Raw genomic sequence first — 25,027 nt, 5'->3', positions numbered from 1 at the left:
AAATGTGTTTTTTCTTCCTAAGCGTCCTTTGACCCAGGGATGCTTATACGACAGGATGAGTGTGTAATGAAGGGTTTTCGTGGCATAGATTTGTTGTTGATTACGGTTACTATGAATACGTATGAAAATAGAGATACTCACATGCTACTTGTTGAAGTGAAAACATTTTCGCTTCATTTTCTCAACATATCTCCTGCACGGCCCTCTGGTGCTTTGCATGGGGTATTTTCATGTTGTCTTTGGCGAGGATGGTGCGTTATTGGAAGAAGTGATGGGGAAAAAAGTCTTGTCATTTGGTTTACTTGAAGATTTAACATTCACACGCAAATCCAAATTCCACACTGGGGGGCTTATTTTTTAAAAGTTGCTCAATGTCACCTCTTAAAAATCCTGGTGACCCTTTTTACACCCCTTCCCCATTGAAACCTAGGTGATATATAGGAGCCTGTTAGGATCCCTCCGGCCATCTTTAATTAACGTATTTTTGCTTGAGAACCTTGCTTTATTTTCTATTCTTTCCATATTTGCAGAGCATAATACCAGCGGGATGAAGGTCTGAAACCCATCTGTGTGCACTCAGGCCACGTGCACAGAATCTGTCCGATTCTTTTGTTGGGACTGAGATGTCTCCTTTAGCCCCGAAGGCGAGGCTGAGACCCTTGGCGCTGAAACCCGTTTGCGTTTGTACGTAAGTGTGTGTGTTGTCTTTATGGGCGCACTGCTGAGCAGCGCCATGATGAGCCTGGTGAGAGGGGCGGCATATGCCGCTGTTTTTATGGCGGGGCAAGGTTGCACCCTGGGGCATCTGTTTCGGTTTTCTGAGGAGGGGCCGCTGCTCTGTCGTTTGCGCTCTTCGCCTGTCTTTGTTTCAGAATTTCCAGCTCAAGGGGCCTGTATCCGAGGCAACGGATTTAAATTTCAAGCCAATTTACAACTGGGGAAGGAGGGGCTGGTGAGGTTTCTTTCTGGATCGAGAAAAGGTTGAAAACGCACATTTTGCGCTGAACCCGTCACAACAGGAATAAAAATAAGCATGAAACGTCTCCTTTCCATCTCAAGACTGTTACAAATAAAATGTGGGTGTACATGTAACAACAAAATAACTTGAAGGAATTAACATTTTTTATTCTTCAGATGTTTGGTTTCTTATAAATATGCATTATATACAAAATAATAGTATAAAACATATAAAGAGCAGTGTGTCATTATTAAATTAACTCTGGAAATAATCACTTTAAAAAAAATTACATTATTGGTTCTGTATTTTCAAAACTAATTATAGGCAGTCAGTGGTGAGCAGTCACTTTGTTTGTCCGTTTTTTTCCTCGTCTTGCATTCACGGGCCGCGTTGCATAAAAGTCGATTGAACTTCCTCTAGGATGGTGCTGGCACAGTTCTGTGGGTTGTTTTTCCTCTCGCTTTCACGTTGATTAAATTTTCAATTTCCTTTTTCTCACAAACAATCCAAGAAAACACTGGGCACAAACATAGCACTCTGCTTAATTCTTTTAAGGCTTTTTCGTGAATTTTTTAGCTGCTCACAATCTTATTGCAGAGAGAGTCTTTTTCAGATGATTGATGTCAGCAGTTTTTTCATTTCAGACATTCATAACGTGTCTTCTCGTGATTTGTACGGGGAACTTCTGATTTGTGCTGCCCTCCTCATTCTTGCATAGCTGGCGATGCTGGTTGAAGGTTTGGAAGTCCCTGGCACCTTCGCTTGATTCATTGGCGGACAATGTGTCCATGATTACCACAAAGAAGGGGATCTTTTGTCTTTCTTTCTCTTGCAATGTAGAAGTCCATTTTCTTTTCAGCCCACGGGGGAAAACATACCGTAGCAGAAGAGTTCAGAAATCATCCAGGACTTTTGTACACAAAAACTAAACTATTGCATTTGGTGAGCAGGGCTCTGTTCTCTCCAGTCTCTCAAGTTTTTCAGTGCAGCAGTGGACATAAAAATAAATCTCCAGTTTTTAAAGAACTTTGTAAACAATCCAGAAAAAGATTTTGCTTTGATTGTGTTTTTGTCTCCTCTCCTGATATGCGTCTGTAATTTATACCTGTAGAAAGAGCAAAAACAGGGGATTAAGAGAATGTCTTGCATATTAACTTTCATGCTTTTATGATAACTGCAAAATTACAAAAACCTAAAATCAAAAACCACAGAATTCTCCTCTGACTACCGTTGATAACAATGTTTATTAATCCATTTAAAATGCCATTATAGCACTAGTTTATCAATGGCCCGTATGTTTTAGGCGCCACATTTATCACTTTTCCCCCATTAAGCTGGCCTCTGTTCAGTAGGCTTCATTACTAGACATTGACAGAATGATAAACAATGACTACGGCCGGCAGATCACCGCTTGAAACATGCAGACATATTAAGAAATTAAATGATCCTCCTTACCTCAGTTGCTATGACACATTCACTCCTCTCCTCTGCTATTACAAACACAGACTGGTACATGGAGTCCCTTGGGGAACATATCGTTGATATCCTACACTCTGGCTTTTCCCTGCACACACAAATCACGCTTCATGTTAACACAAAGTAAAAGCACATGGGGCAGCTATTTATTGTGCAGAGATGGGGGTGAAAGCATTTATAGAGAGAGAGAATAAGAAGTGGTTTATTTTCATTTGTTTTCTAGCGTTTCATTCGTTTGCCATGTTTACAGAGGCTGATGTAAGAAATCCTTTTCTGGGAAAAAAGGGGTTTGTTGTGCAGCCCAGATCAATAAAAATCTTTTAATAGTGTAAAAAGGCTTCTTGCTGTCAATGCCTTTGGGCCCTGGTGTAAAATTTTGTTATGAGTGTTTGAGTGTGTGCGGTTGCGGATAGTTGAGTGTAATTTCTCTTAGCTAGTATTGATATTCGTATTACGGCCATCAAGTGAGCGCTAAGTGCAAAGGTTAAAATACTGGGGCCTTAATGGAGCCACGCTAATGGAACATGACCTCAGCATAATAAAACAAATTCAATCTATCCAAACACCTCTATCAATCACACTGACGCGATAAGTGAAATCTTCTTACCTGTACATTCTACTCAACGGTATTTTGTCTTCTAAACACTTTTCGTATTTATGACTTTTGTCCTCTTGAGACACAATGTCCTTGAACTCCTTTGAGGAATTATAGTCCAAGTGGCAGTTCTTGTGTATGTAATTTGATTTCTCAGGTGCACAGTCCACCTCAAGGCCGACCTGTTTATTAGTGTTCTTCAGCTGGGAGGTGGGGATCAAGTTGTCTCTTTGCGATTCCGACATGTTATTCATTGCCTCGCCACGAGTCCTTTCTCCAGACGCTTGCCTGTGAATATGGCGCAGGGCAATGACCACCATGCAGAGGAGAACCACGACTGCCACCAAACCGATGGCCAGCGAGACAGCGAACCACTGGAAGCGGTCCTGCGTTACTCCTTTCGTAACGGGAGCCGTGACCGCGTAGTATTCGCAGTGGGGTCCAGTGAAGCCGCTGGCGCAGAAGCAGGCAGGTGGATTTCCCGGGATGCCAACGCAGGAGCCCCCGTTGAGGCAGGGTCTGGACGAGCAGGCGTTTGAGGGCCGGTCGCAATTGCGGCCTTCGTATCCCGGAGCACAGGAGCAGACGTAGTCGTTGATGCGATCGTAGCACGTTCCGCCGTTGCCGCAGGGGTTGGTTGCGCAGTCGTTGATGTTGATCTCGCAGCGCTGGCCGGTAAAGCCTGCTCGACAGCTGCACATGCGAACGCCACCCTTGACCACACACAAGCCACCTGCAGATGGGCGAAACGGGCATCAGTGACCAATTATACAAATGCAAGCACATGGTGATTTGAAGCCCAAAATAGACATTCACACACAAACATAACATACAAACTATATCAGATTTACACTATTGAGATGCATGATCTAGATCATTAAAGGGATAGTTCACCCAAAAATGAAAATTCTGTCATCGCTTCCTCACCCTCTTTTCATTTCAAACCTGTTTTACTTTCTTTATTCTGCAGAACACAATAGAAGATATTATAAAAATGTTGGTAAATGAACAACGGTGGTACCCATTCACTTCTATTGTACGGACACAAAACCAATGCAAATCAATGGGTACCAACATTCTTCCAAATATCTTCTTATGTGTTCTGTAGAAGAAAGAAATTACAAACAGGACATTTTTGGGTGAAATATCTCTTTAAGCATGAATATAATGCATGGATGTTACATACCATTGGCGCATGGCAGAGTTGTGCATTTGTCCACTCTTCTTTCGCAGTTAAGACCAGTGTAGCCTCTAGGGCAGTCACACACGTAGCTGCGCCCATTGTCCTTCTCGTGGCACCTGGCTTCGTGAAAGCAGGGCGAGTCTGCACAGGTGAGTAGGCTGTGTTCACAGTAAGTTCCCTCGAAACCAGGAAGACATGTGCAGATGTAACCTTTATCAAGATCCTGCAGTGTAATAAAAGAAGTAATGAGTTATTTTGTTCCTGTTGCTCAATGTTATTTCTTATAACAAATGATGCTAGCTATTAGAGATGCTTAGCAAAAGATGCCTCAGGTTTCTACAGGCAATTATAATGATGTTGCTTTGACTGATAAGAGAGACTTACAAACTAATATGAGTCAAATTAAAATCACTACTCACTGTGCAAAGACCTCCGCTCTTGCATGGACTGCTGTCACACTCTCGCACCTCAAGCTCGCAGTTGACCCCGGTGTATCCTGGCCGACAGGTACAGGTGTAACTGCCTTGACCGGTGTTCATACATGTGGCTCCGTTGACGCATGGCTTGTGGTGAGTGCAAAAATTCAAATCTGTCATAAAGAAATTATATTAAAAGAACATTCAGTGTTAAAAAAAAACATATTAGCAGTGAGGGTTCAATGTTATGTTATCACACTAACAAAACGTTTTAAAGTTAACTGTTGCAGTTCTTTTTTTCAACGTGAGAGTCTGGTCTTGCCTTGGTCACAGAACAGTCCACCCCAGCCCTCTTTGCAGTTGCACTGCCATGGCTGCTGGCACGTGCCATGTTTACAGGCTGGGTGTTTTCTGCACTCTGTGCAAAATTTTCCCTGCCAACCTTCTCTGCACCTGTAATAGACGAACATGCCATTCCTATATTAGACACGTTCACATATAATTGATAAATGACAAATGATAACTCCCTAACTAAAGTACTGTAGGGCCGGGGTTTCACGGACAAGGTTTAGCTTAAGCCAATTCTAGACCTTAGTTAAATTTTAGGCACTTTTATTAAAAAAAATTATTTGCATCTTGAGACAAAACAATGGCACTGACATATTTTAAGATATGTCAGAGCAAGTTATTTTCAGTTTAGACAGGTCAAACATGAATTTTAGTCTGGGACTGGTTTTAAGCCTTGTCTGTGAAACCGGGCGTAAATGTTTTATCATTTTTCCCATAAAGCATCAGTTTCCAGAAACTCGTAATGAAAAAAACTGCATAACAATTGCTCTTGTATCCAGTTGCATTTCAGGACTATCCAATCAAAAATGACAACAAGGCACGTATATTGGTATACAATATAAGACTGCATGAATACAAAATGACAAATTAGGAAGTGTATCCTTTCTGATCTAAGCACATTTACATTAAATGCGAACCCTGTTTCTCCATCCCTTGTACTTACACACACTCTCCAGGATTCGAGCAATTGCCATTTGCCTCACTGCACCCTTCCAGGCAGATTGCTGCATAAGAAAGAGAAAACTTTATTAGTTAAGTCACTGGATTTAGTTTTGCATTTCAATGTCTATTAAATTTGTCCCGAGGTTCAAGAATATATATCATTAGTGTTTTAAAAAGGAAAAAGAAAGTGTGACATTGCTTTATTGCATCTAAAAGGGACTTGAAAACAGAAAAACCGGTTTCTATTTCAAACATTTGAGTGTTTTACAAGCGTTGCAACACAAGCACCCATTAAAGGGTTTGCTTTGCAACTTTAGTTTATTATCAGCTAGTCCAATAAACGTGAGTACAATACTGCGCGTCCATTTTCATCAAAGTGCACGGTCCTTGTCCAAATAATGCTCATTCACCGCAAGCAATTGTGCATAATCTGTCCGTCCAGGAAACTGCGGTTTCATTTACGTCGCTTGTATTTGCTTGACGTTGATTTTGAGCGGGTCCCCGAGCAGCACTGAACTGCTGGTTAGACCGCAGCAGATGCTCTATCCCAATAACGGACAGCTGCCCCTATTGTTGTTTGCGGGCTGTGCGAACCATATTTGCAGCTGCTCCGCTGGAGCGCAACAATGGGGACTACAGTTTCGTGGCGCGTGGCGGATAATAATGGCGCGATTAACCCGGCGCGTGCTTGCCATGACGCTCGAGCAGGATTAAATTACCAAGCACGCGCGTTTAGAGTATACACAAACTGTGTCAGCGCCCTGATCAACAGCGGGAATTCTGCAAAAACTACAACCGTTAAAGAGAAAGAGAGTGATGTAAGTAGCACAAACAAACCGTACAGTCACACAGCCAACAGGCATTCGCTTTTAAACACATATTAACCCACAACTCGCCGAGACACTTTTAGTCAGTAACGTTATTCCTTATTACGGGTAACTGTTAGAGGCTGTCTGAAGGGCAAATAGCTCGTATTACAAGCCCTTAGTAAAATTACCACTTGTTTACCCAGTTTCATTTATTTGTAGTACAACTATGGTAGTCACTACACTTTAATAAAACTATAAAAACCATGGAACATTGTACTAAGGGAATACGTTGAATAACGTTAAGTCTCCAAAGTTATTATTGAGTTTACATCGCTAAAAAAGTCCATCAAGATATACAAGCAGTGTCGTCCGATTTTCTGACGTAATATGAAGGACGAGGCATAAACAGACGTGCGCGTAACCTAAACGTTCTCTCCTGGCGAAGAGCCCAGACAGTGAATGGTGATCTTTGCTTACGTTCTTCGCAGTACTCTCCCTTCCAGCCATGGAGACAGGATAACTGCCCGTCTGGGTTGCAGGTGTAGTGGCCAAAACGGTCGTCCCTGGGCGTGCATTTTTTGGAACAACTGTCGCCGTAGTAGTTTTCATTGCAGATGAACCGGTAAGAATACCTTAGCTCGGTCTGCGTCCGGCTTTGAACATCCTGAGACCACTCAGCCCCTACTTCCAGCTTTCTCTGGATGGCAAAAAAGCTTATCTGCGAGTCGGATTTGCTTGTGTCTGTGAAAACAACAACAACATTATGATAAAGCCCGTAATATTTGTTTTATTGTTTATAATGTTTTTCAAGTTGAAGTCAAACTAATAGCCATCATATTTAATCCTCATCATCAACGTCTGGGAAATTGACTCATTTGGGGTACAATTTTGAAATTTCCTCTTCCTTTAAGTTAAGCGAAATATTCCCATGATATTATCCCATTCTACAGGGCGGGACAGACAAAGGTGTAAAATACAGGAAAATGCCGTCGGAGGGTTTTGGCAAGCGTTGTGTATTCTCACCAAAGCATACTGCGCTTTCCCACGCCAAAAATAAACCAAAGGAAGTTCAATTGTGTTCGAGCATGAGAATGCAAAGGTGTTTAAAGCAATAGGAAAATGCATTACCGTTAACAGTGCATTAAGTTTTAGATGAAAGTTATTTGATGAGTCGCTGGTGGCGTGCTATTGTTATTTAAATGCCGTAAAGATGAAGAAAAATGTATATTAAACCCTCTACTATAAAGTGACCCTTGATATTCCGCATATATTCAATATCGTGTTGTCGCCCTCTAGCGGATAAAATTGAAACGCTTACCTACAGGTGGATCAGCGTAAGGTGAGTACCAGGCCTCAATAATCAAAGAAAATGATCCCTAAAGGGAAAAATACATTTAGATTTACATCTTTAATAGACACTGTATAAGATTACACATTTATATAAACTCATGCGTGTTACAACTACATTATGAAATAGTGCATTTTAAGGATCAGAAATAAAATGATGGGCTAACAGTTATTATAGTGAACAAACCCCTGCATAATTGTGCACGACTGTATAATATTGTGAAGCTCATACTGTCACTCTACACATGTAAACAAGGGCTGCATTACAAACTGTTGCTACCCCAGTGATGAAATAATACAAGACATCAACAGTGCGTAATACATTTTGTTCCACATCAAACTATCAAAAGTTTATTTTATCTTACCGGCCACCCAAAGTTGAACGGCAGTCGAATCGGTGTGTTGAAAGAGCCACTTCCCATTATACTAAATGAGTTTGTCCCCAGCACTGGCGTTATGGCACTTCCAAAGATACATTCACCTGGAGACACGACCACCTGGTAGTTTTTTAGGCAAACTTTGAAGAAAGTCCTACAGTCAGGCTTGCACGAATTGCCATTCGCTAGCAAGCTTTTGAAATTTTTGAATTCGTGAAGGTCGAGTTCGAAAACACCAGATCCCAATATCTGAAGGGAAAAATGACATGCATTACAACATTGCACTGCAAACACAGGCTTACCTATAAAGTGCTCTTGACACGAGCATGTTACTTGAGTAACAGCTCAGAACGGCTCCTGATGACTTTCCACAGGACCGACAATGAATGTTTACCTGCGTCAAAATTGTCGTGAAAATTGCGATGAGAAAGGTGAGCCAAGCTGCCATGCTTTTCGATTCTCCTGGGCAGCCGCGTCACCCACAATTATATTCCACGAAAGAGCCTATTCCAAAAAGGTTGCAATGAAACAAATGCCGAATAGTAAAAAGGTATATCCCGCTATGCGTCCCAGCTGCAAGCCACTTCAATGTGCAGGAGCACGTCAAATTTCCAGGTTATCCAAAAGGTGATGGTTAAACTGAACAAATCAGTATCCAGTCCTATTCCTGTTCGTCTCAAGAAATCCACGGAGCATGTTTAGTATTCCACAGTGAGCACATCGATGTGTTTAGTGTCAGTGGTAATGTCTTGTTTTGGTTCTAAACTTTGTGCGTCAGCATTGTGCTGTTGGGTATCCTTGCGCTTCTCTTGTAAATCGTGAATGAAGACTTGTTTCTTGCGCCCCGCAGTATTTATACTGGCTTTGTGTCCGCGCCGCTCATTATATAAACTGTCTATCACTTAACGCCGCCCACTTTATATACTCAGCCCCCCTCTCTCGACAACAATGATATCCACATTTAATACCCACCACTGCGCTGTTGATGACCAATTGAGCGCGGGTGATTATTTACCAGCCAGGCATCTGTTGGCATATTTAAAGCAGGCACGATCAAATACTGTTGATTTCATGTGCAACAATTATACAATATCTAAAATGGAGAAAACTACATCCAACGTATATGCTGTAGACCAATGCATCTCGTTTGTTCCCGTTCCAGTCAATTGCGCGGGTAATGATATTACATCATTGAAAGCGTGTCGGCGTAGGTCATATAGCTTACCTCATGTTCTACCTTAATGCCTCTTCGTATTTCTTACTGGGAAAGAATACTAGCAGTTCCTCATAAAGACACAATGGGGTACAATGAAAGCACTGTAATACGATGATTGAATAATTAAATCTTTAATGAAAAACTTAATTGAATTATAAACAATTTCATTTTTTTTCGTCTCACATTTTACGCGCATTATATTCGTTCTTATATTTCTTTGTACCAAATCATTTAATAATCAAAGCAGACTATAATAAATAATATTACCTCGTTTAATTTGATACATGTGCTGACTGCTCTATACATTCAGCGCAAATACAGCGTGTCATTATTGTTGTGTCGCGTGCCCCTCGTTAGAAGCGCGTTTTGGGGGCTTTCATGTTGCTCTCTTACTGGCCTCTGGCTGCGATGGGGTGAGATAACAATTCAGCTGTATGATAATGAGGGTTTTGTTTTTACCAATAACCACCAAAAAACTCGTCCTCACTTAACAAGAAATATGATGTTTTAAACGTCTTTATATGCACAATTAATTCAGTTCATTTTACATTTGCTTTGTAACAGTACTTTGTGTTATGATTGACATAATAAGACATAGGCTCATCACGTTTATATTAACACAATTTAGCATTATTTTGAGGAAACATTTTGACCAGGTTATAATTTTTAAGGCAATTTTAATTTTGTTCTCATTTAAATTAATAGCTAATAATTAGGCTAGTACTTTTAAAACATTGCAAAGGTAGGCTACATTTAGCGTTGTATAGTCTATTTATGAAAACGCTTATAATCATAGAGAAGTTGAAATTAAAGGCATTTTTAACTATTTCCAATGGCACTTCGGTTTCGATGTTTTTTAAAAAGGCAATCCATTTTTTGACTGTTATCGCATGATAATTTTCTATTCACCATCTGGTGCTGGATTGAGCTCTCTGGTCTGATCGTGCCTAGACGGTTGCCGAACCTGCTTATTTTGGATACTAGCTGGCATCGTTGGTGTGAACAAAGGGAATCAGCGCATTCATTTTATTACAACAATGTGGATTTTATACAAAAACTGCAAATTGTGTTTTCAGTTGCCAGTGTTATCTGAACGAGCCGACTACTTGAAGGCAACGTCTGATACATGCACAGGTGGCGAAAGTGCATGAAAGAGGGTTTAATTGCTCTGTGGTTAGAGGTGACATTTGAGCTCTTTAATACAAGGCATTATAGTTTCTCTGGCTATCTTGACAAATTTAGTAGTCAACTGAAAAGACATCTTGAAACCTAGTCATCAATAGCCTTCTGGTTGGAGCTCAAAAAAACTACATTTTAGGATAATGCATAAACGCATAATTTCAAAATGTTATATAAATGCATTATAACCATAATGATTATTTTTTACGACGGCTTTATAGCAAAAAAATATTTAGACGATAATACTGTAATGTGAACCCGGAGTCATATAATCCCCTACAGTTTTATTTTTACGACTTATTTATTTATGACGTTTAAAATAGTAATTCGCATTTCCTCTTCCTAAATGTTTTAAAGGGATACTGCACCCAAAAATTGAAATTCTATCATCGTTCCAAATCTGTATAAATGTCTTTGTTCTGAAAAAGACAGAGAAAGATATTTGGAAGAATGCTTATAACCAAACAGATCTTGCCCCCCATTAACTCCCATAGTAGGGAAAATTACGTTAGTGTTTTTTTTGTTCTGTTGAACACAAAAGAAGACATTTTGAAGAATGCAGGACAGCAAACAGTTCTGGGGCACTTTTGACTACCATTGTATTTTTTCCTACTATGGTAGTCAATGGGGAGCAAAATCTGCCTGGTTAGGCATTCTTCCAAATATCTTTCTCTGTTTTCATCAGAGCTAATAAATTAATAAAGATTTGGAGGTGAGTAAATTATGACAGAATTTGAACTATCCCTTTAATTTTTTCATTACAGACATGCAGAAGCTTTGAACTTACTTCCAATGGTCAATTCTAGTGCACATACAGTGAAGCATATGAAGTTGACAAGGAAGGGATGCGGAAATGACCCACTCCTACAGTTTAGATTAATTTATATCCTTAATGCTAATGTTATTAGCCTGTCTTTGCCAATTGATAACGTCATAAACCTCATAAACCATTATGTTAAATAGGATATACAGATTTTCTAGTGTTAATATTGTATGGTTAACAATTTACAAAATAAAAAAATCTTTACTTGATGAAAGTTATTGATTATAGAGGATGGATTCCAGTATTCTGTTATTTTTTTCTTGAAAATACTTTTTATTGGATTTTTTGTGTGAGCTTGACATATCCTGGTGAAAACTGTGTTTGTTGATATATTTTTATCTGTTTCAAATCTCCTTTTCCCAAAGGATTGGTCTCTTTTTGAATGTACACTGAAGCAGCTTATTCACCAGCTTTGCACTAAAGATGATGAATTGTATTGAACAGGTTTTGTGAGTGATATTTACACACCTGCCACGCTGATGATAGCCAGAACAAATTAAACAACAAAATGAAAGAAAATCTGGTCTGCGTGTGTATAGAGTGAGAGAAAGAGAGTGAAAGATACCTTTTGCATCTTGTTTTGTATATTTGCTAAATTAATTAATATGAATTATTATATATTAAGTACCATTTATAACATATTGGCCATTTCAAATACTTGTTTGTTTTGGCTTATTCTGAGTTTTAGTGGATGGAGAAGTACCGTGCGCGGTGAATCAATTTGCATTTGTTTTGCTATTGGTCGCAGATGCATCAGAAACTCTGAGCATTCATCAGTTTGTTTTCGTCAAATCATTAAACAAGGTTTACGGTCTGATGCTATCATATTATTTGCACACAGGAGGTTGTATAGAAAGCTGGTTTCTAGTTTGATAGCTGCCAAAGCGGATAAAATTGCCTGTCTTATCTCTTGTGGTGCCATATGTCGCAAATAAAGCAGACATATAAATGTCTTTGTGCAATCAACAACTGAGCATTTATAGATGTGTTTCAAGCATTGATGCTGCTGATTATCCTGCATTGGGCTAAATAAGTAAAGCACTTCCTTTTCATGGTGGAAGAAGGATAAAAACACCAAGCTGTTTTACTGGGTGCCGCAGAACAGGTTAATAAAGATGTGTATTGTTTGAAAGTCTTTAAAAGCTAAATCAAAATCCTCAAAAGTGTTCACGAAATTAAAATAACAAAAAAGTAAAATGGTAATAAATGAAGCCAAGCGATTTTAATAAGTTAGCAATTTACCATGTATATATTATAAAACTACAAAGCTGAATTATTTAACAAATTAGTTTCTTATACCGATAAACCGCAGAAATTTTAACGTTCCTTGGAACAAACAGAGGTCCCACAAGGTGGGTCTTTAGTCTTCATATCGCCCCTGTGGTGAGCTGAATAGGGGATCAGAGAGCATTTTTCCTCCTATGTCTACACCACTTCCCTCCACTCCACAGTTGTCTGGTGTATATACAATATATGTTTTCTTGTTTGGGTTGTGGAGAGAGATCTCATATTCTGTGAGATCTGTCTCGAGATCTGTGTGTTGTCCCTGTTGTGATGATTCTTTTCCAAAGAAATGGATGAACAGCTTGACTTGGAAGCAAATACACAAATTCTCATTGTGTATAAAGATTTATTTTCACGGGTACGTGTTGTTGGTGTAAATAGTTTGAGAGCATACTTGATGTAAATCTGAGACTGTTTAAATCTTTTGTTTAACAATAATTGTTAAGTCTTCCAAGTACCTATTATACTAAAATTTTCTAAGTGATGTTCTGGTCACTTGTCAGAATCAAGCAGACAAAAGCAAAGATTTCCTGTCAGCAAACCACTTTAAATAAGAATGTAGTACTCTATAATAAATAAACAAATAAACAGTTGCTTGTTTATGTAGTACACAAGCATGTGCCTTCTGTTGCAGCATATAGAAGTGATTTGAATTATTGCTGTTATTACAAAACTTATCAAACAAAATTAAATATACCATTATCTCTAGTCGCATTGACTTATCAACACTTTTTTATATTGCCAGCATTGGAAGTGGAGGCAGATGGCCCTGGTCCACTTGGATTTCACCCCTATTAAAAACATGCCGGTTTCACACTCCGCAATGCTACATTTGATCTCTGAGCCACAATCTGTCTCGTCCAATCAATATCCAGTCCATCGGTAGATGCTTTATATCAGCAATATAAGCCACCTGTTTCACTGCTTAGAGTTCTGGACTCTATTTGTTCTTGCCATGCACCAACTAAAAATGACAGTCGAATCATCATAAAATCGGGGTAATGCATCTAACATGGTCATTTGTTGCTGTGTATTTGGTTTTACAACACAACATACAACAGAAAAACACTTAAAACAAATACCCAAAGTAATGTGTTTTCATAAAGGGGTATGTACTGGCACGTCAGTAAAGTTTCTCATCAAAATCAATAGCACCTTCTCATCACCCCACCAATAGGAGCTGTCTATTGCTCTCAACTTGTTTTGGAACTTTTCTATCATTCTCTCCCACATTATATTTACACAACAGTATTGTTCCATCACTCATTTCCAAAGAAACCCTCTAAGTGGTTTTGTTGATCCAAATCACTCATTTACAGTATTAAAAAATATAGACGCCATTAACATTAGCTATCTTTTCAGCTTCATGGTACAAAATATAACTAGGCAGAACTAGTTGACTTAAAACTATTAGGTAATCTGAGTATCTATTAATCCGAATACCATAAAAGATTAAATTTGAAGGGTCACAACTCATGACCATGAACAAAAACCATTAGGATTGAATGCCAAAATTTTATATTCCTTCTCTCACCTCCAGAGCAGCAGCTGAATCTGAGTTCATCCAGATATGTGTATTACTTCAGTGCTAATGAGAGAAACAGACTAGTTTCCCTCCCTGACTTGATTATCAGAGAAGACATGTGGTTGAGATACAGAACATAGATTAGAGAGACCACCTGCAGCCATGTAAGGGGTTTAGAAAATGACACAAGACTGAATTAAATCATGCTCTAATCTTCCCAGAAAACACACTCTATTAATCAACATCATGCTACTTATCATCCACATCTTTACTTATAAAATTTAAAAAGTGAGATTTGTTTTGTGTACTACTTCATTAGGGACGCCGACCGGGATGTGAAGAATAAATATACGTTCACAGTTTTGGTACCAGCGAAAAAAACCCACCTGTTAGATACGTGGCACCTTGGGAGCATGACCAAAAGCAACACACGGGGGCACAGTTTCAGCAAAGCCTTTGCCACAATGGGATTAACGTCTGTAGGCCAAGATAATCCCAGTTGTCTCCATTGCACCATGCTGACCACCCTACAAAAATAAAAGATGAGAGCGATGAAAAACAGACAAAAGATAAGGTTGTGTGTGAGTGAGCAAATACCTGATAAATTCATGATAAAACCCTTACAGGGTGCAGGACTACGGGCCATCTGGGGGTCTGACGTGGTAAGTAATCAGTCAACAAGTGAGATTTATACTTCTGTTAGGCTTCATACAAGTAAATACATCACAAACAAGTTCAACGGATCTTGACCTCATTAAGTACTCCCATCTTTAAAAGTATGATCCACGTTCACTTCAAATAAATTGTGGTATGATGCAGTCTCCCCTTTTTTCAAAATGCTCCCTGAGGACACTTGGTAGAAGAAAGTACATGTATAGAGCCTATGCTGCTTTGTATAAGCTCTGCTTTAATATAATGTGATTTTGGAAAAACACAAAATGTTTAAAGAAAGCAGTTGATTGAAAACATGAGACACTTTAAGTTAATAGAGAGCTATTAAGGCTAATGGAGGTCATGGAGATCATGCGAAACAAGGCAATCAGGGACATTTTGCAGCAGCTTAATGTTTGGTAAGTAGAGAACTGTTTCTTTTAAAAATATTAATTGAAATATGAATTCATATCTTCTACGTTCTTAACCATATTTGCCCATATTGTTAATATTTGTTAAAACTATCATTAAATGATGTGTGAGCTTGGATTCAATAAGGCAGGTTGTAGAACTTCTCTATGATGCTGATAGATAGATTGTGGAAGCAAACGTAACTTTTTGAAAATTATTTGTGTCCTATCCTTTTATAAAGTTGTGTTAGTAAAAGACAACTTTCATTGGTGATCCTTCACAACACAACCAGTTTTACGGGTACATTTTCCAGATTTTTACATCATCTGAAAGCTGAATAATTAATTTTTTAATAATAGTTTGTTAGGATAGGACAATATTAGATATAGCTATTTAAAACTACTAATAAAAATACTGAGAAAATCGCCTTTAAGTTGTCCAAACGAAGTTCTTAGCATGGTATATTATTATATCTATTTATGGTAGGAAATTTACAAAATATCTTCATGGAACATGATCTGTACTTAATATCCTATTGATTTTTGACATAAAAGGCTATTGTCACAAATTTTCCCGTACAACTTAATGTTGAACCTGTAAGTCCTTGATTTTAAGTTTGCGTAAAGGATGACAACTGTTAGTAAAGGGGTAACTCACCCAAAAGTGAAAAGACCATAAACCCTAAGTGAAGAGAAACCTCAGAGAGCATTTTTGGCCTTTGCCTCATGATTCAACTCTAGGTCATACCTAACGAAAAGATGGGGGTGTTGGTGGATGTTATCCTTAAGACTGCAAAAATGAGATGCTTTCAAAGCTCCCCCAAGGGTTCTCTCAAGAGATCTTGTTAGTCACTCACCAAATTAACCACCAGGGTTCACATCTGTAACACTTTAGGTCATAGGGTCATCTTTGGTAATAGACAAACCAATCTTCATCTGTGTTTACACTGTTGGATTCATGTGCCTATTGTAGCACATTCATTCTTATTGTAGATTTATCTGGACGTCACCTAGAAAGCCTAGATACTAAGGAAGTGGGATATTTGGGGGATCTGTACAGGTCTTTTGGTTTGACATTTATTAACAGTTGATGGAGTTGATGCAGCCCACCGAGCTGATCCCCTCAGCCCAACCTGTCTACAATGATATTTCAAGAATAATGCAAGCAAGCCTAATCATTTGCGACTCACTACCATATGTTAACATTTATCATTTAAATACAATTTTAACCAAGAGATGATTTATCACTATTATAGATCCATTCATATGATGGTGTCCTGAGATCCAGACTATTGAGGAGAAAATTGAATCACTTAGGAAGCTGGGGTCAGAGGAAGTGACCTCAAAGTGCTGACACACAATTACTCAAAGCAAGGGTTCTGTCACGGACTGTCACGGTTGTAAAGTGTCGGGTAAAGTGTATGGTTCATCTGACACGGCCTGCTAAACAGCTGATGCAACTTTGCTGTAGACAGTATACTTTCAACAACTAGCTTATGACTTCATCAATATCAAGTGAGGAGCAAACAAATCCCAAAGGACGATGCATTCTATTCGCAAAGAGCGTAGGAGCTCAATCATGTCAGGACGGGTTGCTTTGTTGACGAGAATCAATAGCGCCTACATAGAAAGCCATCATGTAATTTCTAGCAGATATGTTAAAATAAGATTTATGTTTGCAATGAAAATGGCCATGGGTGTATCTGCATTTTAACCGGAAGTCGTGCTTGTCCTTAAACTGTCGTGATGTTATAGCATGTGACCGTCATTACACGGAAGCCTGATGAGGCCCTTAATGAGCGGTTGCTGCTGAGCTTCCTGGTCAACAAGGAAGGGGCAGAAGAAAACGATGATGACCAGCGCAACAAAGCAATAATATTTCTGTTTATCTGCTTTGGGATGGGTCAGGGGTATTTTTGGAAGCCTGTTGTTTTTTCCTCTGCAAATTCCAGGTTCCGCTTTTTTTCCATCTTCCCCCTTCTCCCCTCGTTCCCAGACCGTGAATACACGGTCGCTTCCTCTGCCTTCTTCCTATTCTCAACCCCTGATTGCTAGGAAGCGCATGTGTGTGTGCGCGTGCACGTGTGTCTGCGGCAGAGACATTTGCAGATATTTTATGGCGAGGAGGAGCGTGTGGGGGGGTTACGGCCATTAAAGAAACGAGGGGAGAGTGTCATTGGTTCTACGAATGCCGCTTTCTTGGAAACAGCTGCTGGGAGTTGGTGTTAAACAGGGAGACCTGTAAAGACAGCTCTGTAATCTACACGCAGATGGTTTCAAACTCCAATCAGACTTTGGGAGGCTGAAATTGTTGTGTTGCATTGTATTAGTTTTCTTGATTGCAGGGGTGTGATGGGGCAACTGTTTTTGCAATTCTGTTCCTTGCCTGTAGCAGTGCAGAAACATTAGTAACACCAGCAAGCCACACAAAAAGCATTAGTAGTTGTGACCTCAGGAACAGATTTACCGCTGTTAATGGTTTGTTACATCACTGCCAGAAACCAAACCAGCTGCAGTTGAAGAACTAACCAGCACAGATAATTAGCTTTGCAATGTCTTTAAGTAAAACTATTATTTGTAAGGCACAAAGAAAGACGTCATCCCAGCTAACAGGGAACGTTCCCATAACGTTCTTAAAACATAAAAAAATGATGTCTGTTCGTGTAAAGTTCATATAAGATAAATAATACATAAAAAACTGGAAATTTTCAATATGTACAAAGCATTCAGTTATAACGCTTTATTGCGTGTTAACAAAATGTTTTAAGAACTTCTTTTATTAGCTAGGACTGGATGCAATAAAGCAGTCGTGGATTTTGTTGAGAGCATTTGGCAATGTTTTTTGTCTTCAAAGAGGCTTTCAATGTCTCTTTACAATCTAAAACAACACTCATAAGTCGTGTGTATCAGCTACAGAAACAAATCCCCCAAGACTCTGAAATAGAAAGCAGAGACATTAAGTCTAAACCATATTTAGTGTGAATAAATACAAAAACTGATTCAGAATGCTGATTTCTAACTGGTCGAAGAAAATCATTCCTTATGCAACTTTATAAATAGTTCATCCAAAAATGAAAGTCTGTCAACATTTACTCACCCGTCTCATTCCAAACCTGTATGTCTTGCTTTCTTATGCAAAACACAAAAGAAGATATTTTGAATTATGCCGGTAACCGAATATCGCTGGGACCCATTCACTTCAATTATATCGACACAAAACCAATGTAAGAGAATGGGGGACAGTCAACAGCATTCTTCAAAATATCTTCTTTTGTGTTCTGCGGAAGAAAGTTAAACAGGTTTGAAATAAAGTGCGTGTTATCACTTTAATGCAACTGAATTCAAGTCTCTATATTTTGGAACTTTATATGAAGGAGAGAATAACATTAGAAATATCACTGCCACTCAAATGTGAAGATTTCACAGAGAACAGCAGATTCAGCTAACTTCACAATAACTCTAGGTAAGAGGTCCTCAGATCAAACTTAACAAACAGATTTTCTGCGGTACAGTACAGTGTGTGTTTTCCTTAACTGAACACAAAATGTGTTGTTTTTAACAGTTTTTAAAGTGTAGTCCATGACCGTCTAAACAGTACATTACTGTAACTGAACACATCTGTTTCCATTTTCTTGGACAACACATTTTGTGTCACTTTTAATTTTGACAGTCTTTGACACGAAATGAACACATTTTTTTAAATAAAAAATTGTGTCATGTATAATGTGAAAATATTTGAATTTAGCTTAACGATTTAACAATTATATAGAGTAGAGTGTAGTAAAAATACATTACATTACAGTATATTGTGCACATAGTGTTTACAAATATGCATGTTTCTATTTCAATGACTACATTTTGCGATCAAATATATGACCGAGCTGGTTTGTTTAGCACACAATTTTATTTTTCACTTTGTCCCCAATCATCATGTTTTACTATAACATTGGTATTTCCATATACTTATCACTTATAGCGCCAAATTTCTTTTTAGGTCCATGTACTAGAAACATCTGAATATTTAACCTTAGGATAGTGTCAATCTTATGGATCTAAATGAGAAATCTGCCATCATCTGCCTTTAGGCAGAGCTCATAATGCAAGGTTACCCGAGTATGACTGTTCTTGCAATTTGAGAAGTGAAAATTGCTTTGCTAAATGACTAGTGACCTAGCAGACCAAGAAGAGAGTTCAAAGTGGCATTAAAATGGACCTTGAGGCATGTAACACATAACAGACAAATGCTTATTTCTTTATAAAATTTTGCTTTGATTTCTTACTTAAAGAGTGGCCCAAGTTCAAATAGTTTTAGGGCCCTAAATGGTTGCTGCTTTACAGTATAAAATCCACTTGATTTTTTGATGTTATGCTTTATTTCATGGGTGCCAAGTGTCCAACAGTATAGTAAAATAACAAATGTATGTTACGCCGGTTCCTTTAATCGAGTTACAGTGAGACTAAAGTGGTAAATTCCTTGTATTCAGAAACCAGAAACCAACCAGCATTTAAAATGTTTAAACAGAATGTCAGCCAATATTATGTTGATCTAAATGTATTTGACATTTAACTAATCGGGGACCACAAAACTTAACACTTCAAAGAATTTGTTCATATGGGATGGGCTGTCTCTCATTGTCCAAGGTCAGTATTACTGTGCTTAAGGGTCACTGGGTTACAGTAACAGTTCTAGGTGAGACATGCATATGACTTAAGATCTTCATTGAAGAGCAGCATATACCAGCGATGTGGTTGTTTAGAGACAGCGTCAGCATCCAAAGCTTGTTGTTGATACAAAACAAAGTAGTCCAGCTTCACCAACAGTCCAAGCCACAAGCCAGTCTTCTGTGTTTACAGAAAAACAGCAGCCTGTCCACAATTAGCTGTTTTCCAGCAAACAAACTAGCCCAAGTTCAGCTGGAAAAACCGCAGAAGAAGTTATTCAGCGGTTGGAAAATGTAGTATGTAAAGCGAGAAGGATTTTGTCATTTTTTTCACCATAAGATATCATTCATCATACAGAAGATTATTGTGATTCTGAGAACTCTTGAGGTTTTCATGTGCCAGATATGCATTCCATATTTTTTCCAGGCTGGATCTCAGTAGCTGTTAACATGTTAAACAAGCAGGTAAACATCACTGGCTGTAAATCTGCACTTTACGGCACACTATCATCTGTGAGACCTCTGAGATACGGCCTCTTACCTTGTCAGATTGAGAAAAATGTTTCATTTCCAGACGTGGTTCTGTGTCTGGAAAGATAACCAATCTTCACATTAGTCAGCTGTTTGTCTGAGAGCTGAACCAGAAATAAGGGCACATTGATTAATGTTTAGAATATAAATATTTATGTGAGATAAAGTGGTACAAACAAACAGCAGGGGAAGGTGCTTGAAGCTGATATTTCAACCACTCATAATATGGTACATGAATTAATTAAATTAGTAGAACAAATGTTTTCTAAGAATTATATTCTATGCCTATTAAAATGATTTAAAGACTAATAAATATAAAAATTGACTTCTCTTATCTCTGGACTCTCTTATCTTATCGATATATATTACTCTTAATCCAGTTGTGATAGTCACGAATATTTTCAAGCTTGCTTTCATACTTATGTTACAGTATTACTCATGAGCATCTACTAAATTACTCACATATGTTCTGTATTTAGATTCAACTAATGTTGCGCTCATGTTATCAGTGGAATGTAGTAATCACATGACCATATGATAATTTAAAAATATCATAATTAAATTTTGGTGCTCTGTAAGCTGATATGATGAAGCCCAGAGCTTTTTACTTTGCCCGGTGGGACTATGTAGTAAAAGCCATTTTATTGACTAATTGATTGCTTAGACACGATTATTGTGGAACCAATTTTCTACAAACCACTTTAAGTAACAGTTCACCAAAAAATGAAAATTCTGTCAATTACTCACCCTCACGTTGTTCCAAATCTGTTTAAATGTCTTTGTTCTGATGAATACAGAGAAATGTATTTGGAAGAATACTTGTAACCAAACATTTTGGTTACCATACTAGGAAAAATTGCAATGGTAGTCAAAAGTTTGCCAGAACTGTTTGCTTTCCTACATTCTTCCAAATATCTTCTATTCAGTTTAACAGAACAAAGAAATTTACAAAGCACTTGTGTGATGACATTGTAGTAACAGGAAAGATCATGCTCTTTCTGGAAGTTCTCAGTTTTGGAAGAAAGCAGTGATGATATCATAGAGTTAAATGAGTCCCTTTGTCACATGAAATAAGTCATATCAAAACAGCTCGGTGATAGGTCTGATAAAAGGATAGGTCATCCAAAAATGAAAATTCTGGCATTGGTTATTCACCATTACATCATTCAAATACTGTACATGTACAATAAGTCTTTCGTGTCTGCAGAACAAATACGTTTTGGGTGAGTAGATGTTAAAATAATTTGAATTTTCATGTAGTGTTAACATGATTCATGCATATGATTCATCAGGGGTGGGGGAAAGAAAATATTAGAGGATGTGAGCAAGTGGTGGAGAGGGGGAACGAGGGGGGGTCGGGTGTGGATTGGGCATGTGCTGAATGAACTCCCAATGATCACAATGGTGTACAATATGCAAAGATACAGTAAATTGTGTTTAGGACTTTGTGCTTTTGACTATGTTTGGTCAAACCAAAAACCAACCAACATATTTTAACCATTGCAAATTAAAGCCTGAAAGGAATTTTCTCTGCATCATGCCTGTGTCATAACATGTGTTCAGTACAGTATCAATAGTAATAGCAATAGCAAATCATTTTTTCTTTGACTAATAATATTTGTGAGTTCAATCATTGTAATGCTAATATTAAATAATGTCCAGCACTTACATATACATTCTATATAGCTATAGTAACACTGGTTTGTGTTTATAATATGTGTCTGATGGGGCTGTGAGAGAACATAAGGTTAAGTGTGTGTTCATGTGGAAGAGAATGTACTGTACGTTTTTCATGTCAAAAGTGCACCTGTCTCTAATGGGATTCTCCCTCAAGGTTTCGAGTCATTTCTCATGAGCAGCTTTAGGGTCTATCTTACAAAAACACTTTCAGGACGTAATATATTTGATGCCATTCTCCCGGCTGTATTGTTCTCGTGTTTGTAGAGCCGTGCTTTTACATACTTTATAGATGCTCCTGAATCACCTGACCTGGTCTCTCCGCCCTACCTCTCTGTCACTCATCCACATCCTGCGTGTACATATTAGGGTTGCAATGTCCCAGGGAACCGCACACGAAACACAATGCTGAGAAGGCCTTGCCTCTTTCCCTATTGTGGCCTTGTTAGGGAAACGAAAGGGGTGTTCCGTCCATACTGAGCCTCCAATGTTTTTGTCAGTCCCTGTGTTCAAGGATTGCCTGGGAATTATTTGGTTTATCAGCACTATTGTTGCAGGCATGGTATATCTCAATAATCTATCTATTACACAAATTACAGTAGGATTGCGAGGCAGCGGCAGGATGTACAACTCACTAAAGTGGTAACAATAGGAAAATGCGGTCTTTCTCATTCGTCTGCGCGCATATGAAGGGGTGATTTAATAAGCCACAATGGTTTCGTGTGAGAGTCATCCACTAACAGACGTTTACAACACAGCGTGTTTGTAAGGACCTTTCTGGCCCTTTCACAGCTGATCGTTCTCATCCTGCGGGCCCACTGCCCCCACCGTTCCCCTCACATTCTCATCTCCTCACAGCTTGCCTCTCTTATCTGCAGTCTGCAGACAGCTGTGCGTGTCATTGTGTTTGTCTGCACCGACTGTGCGATGAATGTGTGTATGTTCGCTTTGACTTGAAAGCAGTGACTGTGAGTGGTTTGGTCAGAGGCCGTTTCAGTTTGATGCCCGCTAATGTGTTTACTTGTATATTCTTGAATATATCGGGATTGATTTTCTAGATGGGGGCGTGAAAGGAAGGTCTAATAAAATGAGACAATTTCTTGAAAAATCACCAGGTCTTACTCATGGTGCTCGGAGACAGCCGACCTCTATGTTTACAGTGAGTACGGGAGGTTGGGCAATAAATGGTGCGGTTTGAGCCAACGATTTGACTGTCTGTGCGTGGACTAAAATTGTGTTGTGAAATCAAAACAATAGATTAATTGATAACTGTTACTCACTGCATTGTCTTTGTACGACGTTCCATTTAAATATTTATAAGAATCACTCAACAAAAATGAAAATTCGGTCATTATTTACCCACCCTTGTGAAGGCCCGAACCCGCATGACTCTCCTTTACAGAACACAAAAGTTGATTTTTTTAATGTAGTGGCAGTCTTCGGCATTAAATAAAAAAGAGTGTTAGTGCTTTCAATATCGAAAATGAGTCAAATTCGTAAGTCAAACTTCGTAAAGAAAAATTAACTATTGGATTGAAAGGATCTGATTTAAAAGTATAACTTGTTCAGTTATGAATGATCTCTAACGGGTAAATGAATCCTTTACATTTTGCGTCTTACTTTTCGAATATAGCTTGAGATTTCTTTAAGATATGGGATGGATGCAGCGTTCTGGTGAGAAACATCCTGTTTACCGTGGCCTTCCTGGCTGAGGGATCATCTTTGACATCACTTTATTGTTTATGGCTTCATTCAAGGTAACCACTCATAGCGGTTGCTGTCTGATGGTCTTCCTGATTCGAACACGTATAGAAGGTTTGATGCTGCATTGCCTGTGTGTTCTCTGTGTACATCCCATATGGAACATGAGAACCCTTATAGAAACTAAGCGCAAACTTTGCAAAATTTCCGCAAAGTTGTACCTCCTGTTTTCAGTGTAGCAGCTTTTATGTCAAAATCAACTCCACAAATTTCTATCTAATTTCTACACCATATATCATAGAAAATGCCATATTAAGTAGTTTTGCCCTAACATACGTTTTATGAATGATGAATTGGCAAAGCAAACCATTTGTCTAAAATGGTTGTGTTGTTATTTCTTTGGCTTACAAGTTATCCAATAAATAACAATAAATAAAATAAGGTGGTCATAAACAATCATGATTTGAGTCAATCACCAAATTGTTAAAGTCCCCTAGAGCCATAAAATGTAACAGGCCTTGACTTTTAATCATTATTCTGTTAAGGGCTGTTGTCGCTCTCCGGAATGTCAACATTCCTAAAAATATTGCACAAGGCAGGGATAATTTAATGGGAAGGTATTTACATGCTTCAACACACACATGCATCTGCCAGCTGTACGTCCTCATTCTGCACCAAACCTCATCTTTACTTCCACAGAATGGTTGAGTTTTTACAAAATGCAACAACGTAATCCATCCTCTATCATCAGAATACTTTCATTTTTTCAATTTTCCAAATGAAAACTATTTTGAAACGTAAGTAAAGCCTACTGTAGGAGTGCAGACAGAAACCCAATTCTCCGGGAAACATGGAAACGATAGCAGGAGTTGTTTTATATAAGCCATTAGTGCTTTTATCAAAGGTTCAGTGAAGTTTCATTCCCTACAGTAAAATAAAATTTACAATGCTGTGACGTTGTGAAGGTCACTGTGCCCCTTACACTTTTTATTGAAAAAGCAAAGCTTTCCTTCGCTATATCAAGTGTACAATTGAAGCTCTCAGGGCAGATGAAATCATTTTGTACGATTTGAAGCTGCCGTATTGCATACTGTATATCTGTTGGATTTTTTCACCAGCCACCATTGATAAATCCAACATATCAAAAGCCCCCCTAAATTGTTTGCCTTTGCTTTGAGTCAGCTTCCTCTAATGCTT

General features: G+C 38.5%; 1 protein-coding gene across 2 annotated transcripts in view; it reads right to left on the bottom strand.

Moving 5' to 3' along the window:
• Nucleotides 1-1,104: 1,104 nt before the first annotated feature.
• The window catches only part of dll4 (delta-like 4 (Drosophila)), a 176,107-nt gene continuing 152,184 nt past the window's right edge, over nt 1,105-25,027 (bottom strand). The window contains exons 3-13 of one of the 2 annotated variants that reach the window (XM_056764515.1): nt 14,586-14,726; nt 8,161-8,421; nt 7,767-7,824; nt 6,926-7,189; nt 5,641-5,701; nt 4,951-5,081; nt 4,632-4,801; nt 4,216-4,435; nt 3,042-3,762; nt 2,414-2,522; nt 1,105-2,063 (exon numbers count right to left, since the gene is read on the bottom strand). In XM_056764515.1, the coding sequence (XP_056620493.1) occupies nt 2,058-2,063; nt 2,414-2,522; nt 3,042-3,762; nt 4,216-4,435; nt 4,632-4,801; nt 4,951-5,081; nt 5,641-5,701; nt 6,926-7,189; nt 7,767-7,824; nt 8,161-8,217 (1,797 nt within the window). In that variant the 5' untranslated portion in view covers nt 8,218-8,421; nt 14,586-14,726 and the 3' untranslated portion in view covers nt 1,105-2,057. Of the gene's footprint in view, nt 2,064-2,413; nt 2,523-3,041; nt 3,763-4,215; nt 4,436-4,631; nt 4,802-4,950; nt 5,082-5,640; nt 5,702-6,925; nt 7,190-7,766; nt 7,825-8,160; nt 8,422-8,566; nt 9,036-14,585; nt 14,727-25,027 lie in introns of those variants that run through there. The other variant, XM_056764514.1, reaches the window with a different exon arrangement.

Source organism: Triplophysa dalaica, chromosome 13, assembly GCF_015846415.1.
Source record: "Triplophysa dalaica isolate WHDGS20190420 chromosome 13, ASM1584641v1, whole genome shotgun sequence".
In the NCBI taxonomy this organism is placed as follows: Eukaryota; Metazoa; Chordata; class Actinopteri; order Cypriniformes; family Nemacheilidae; genus Triplophysa; species Triplophysa dalaica.
This window is presented reverse-complemented; position numbering and strand designations above follow the sequence as displayed.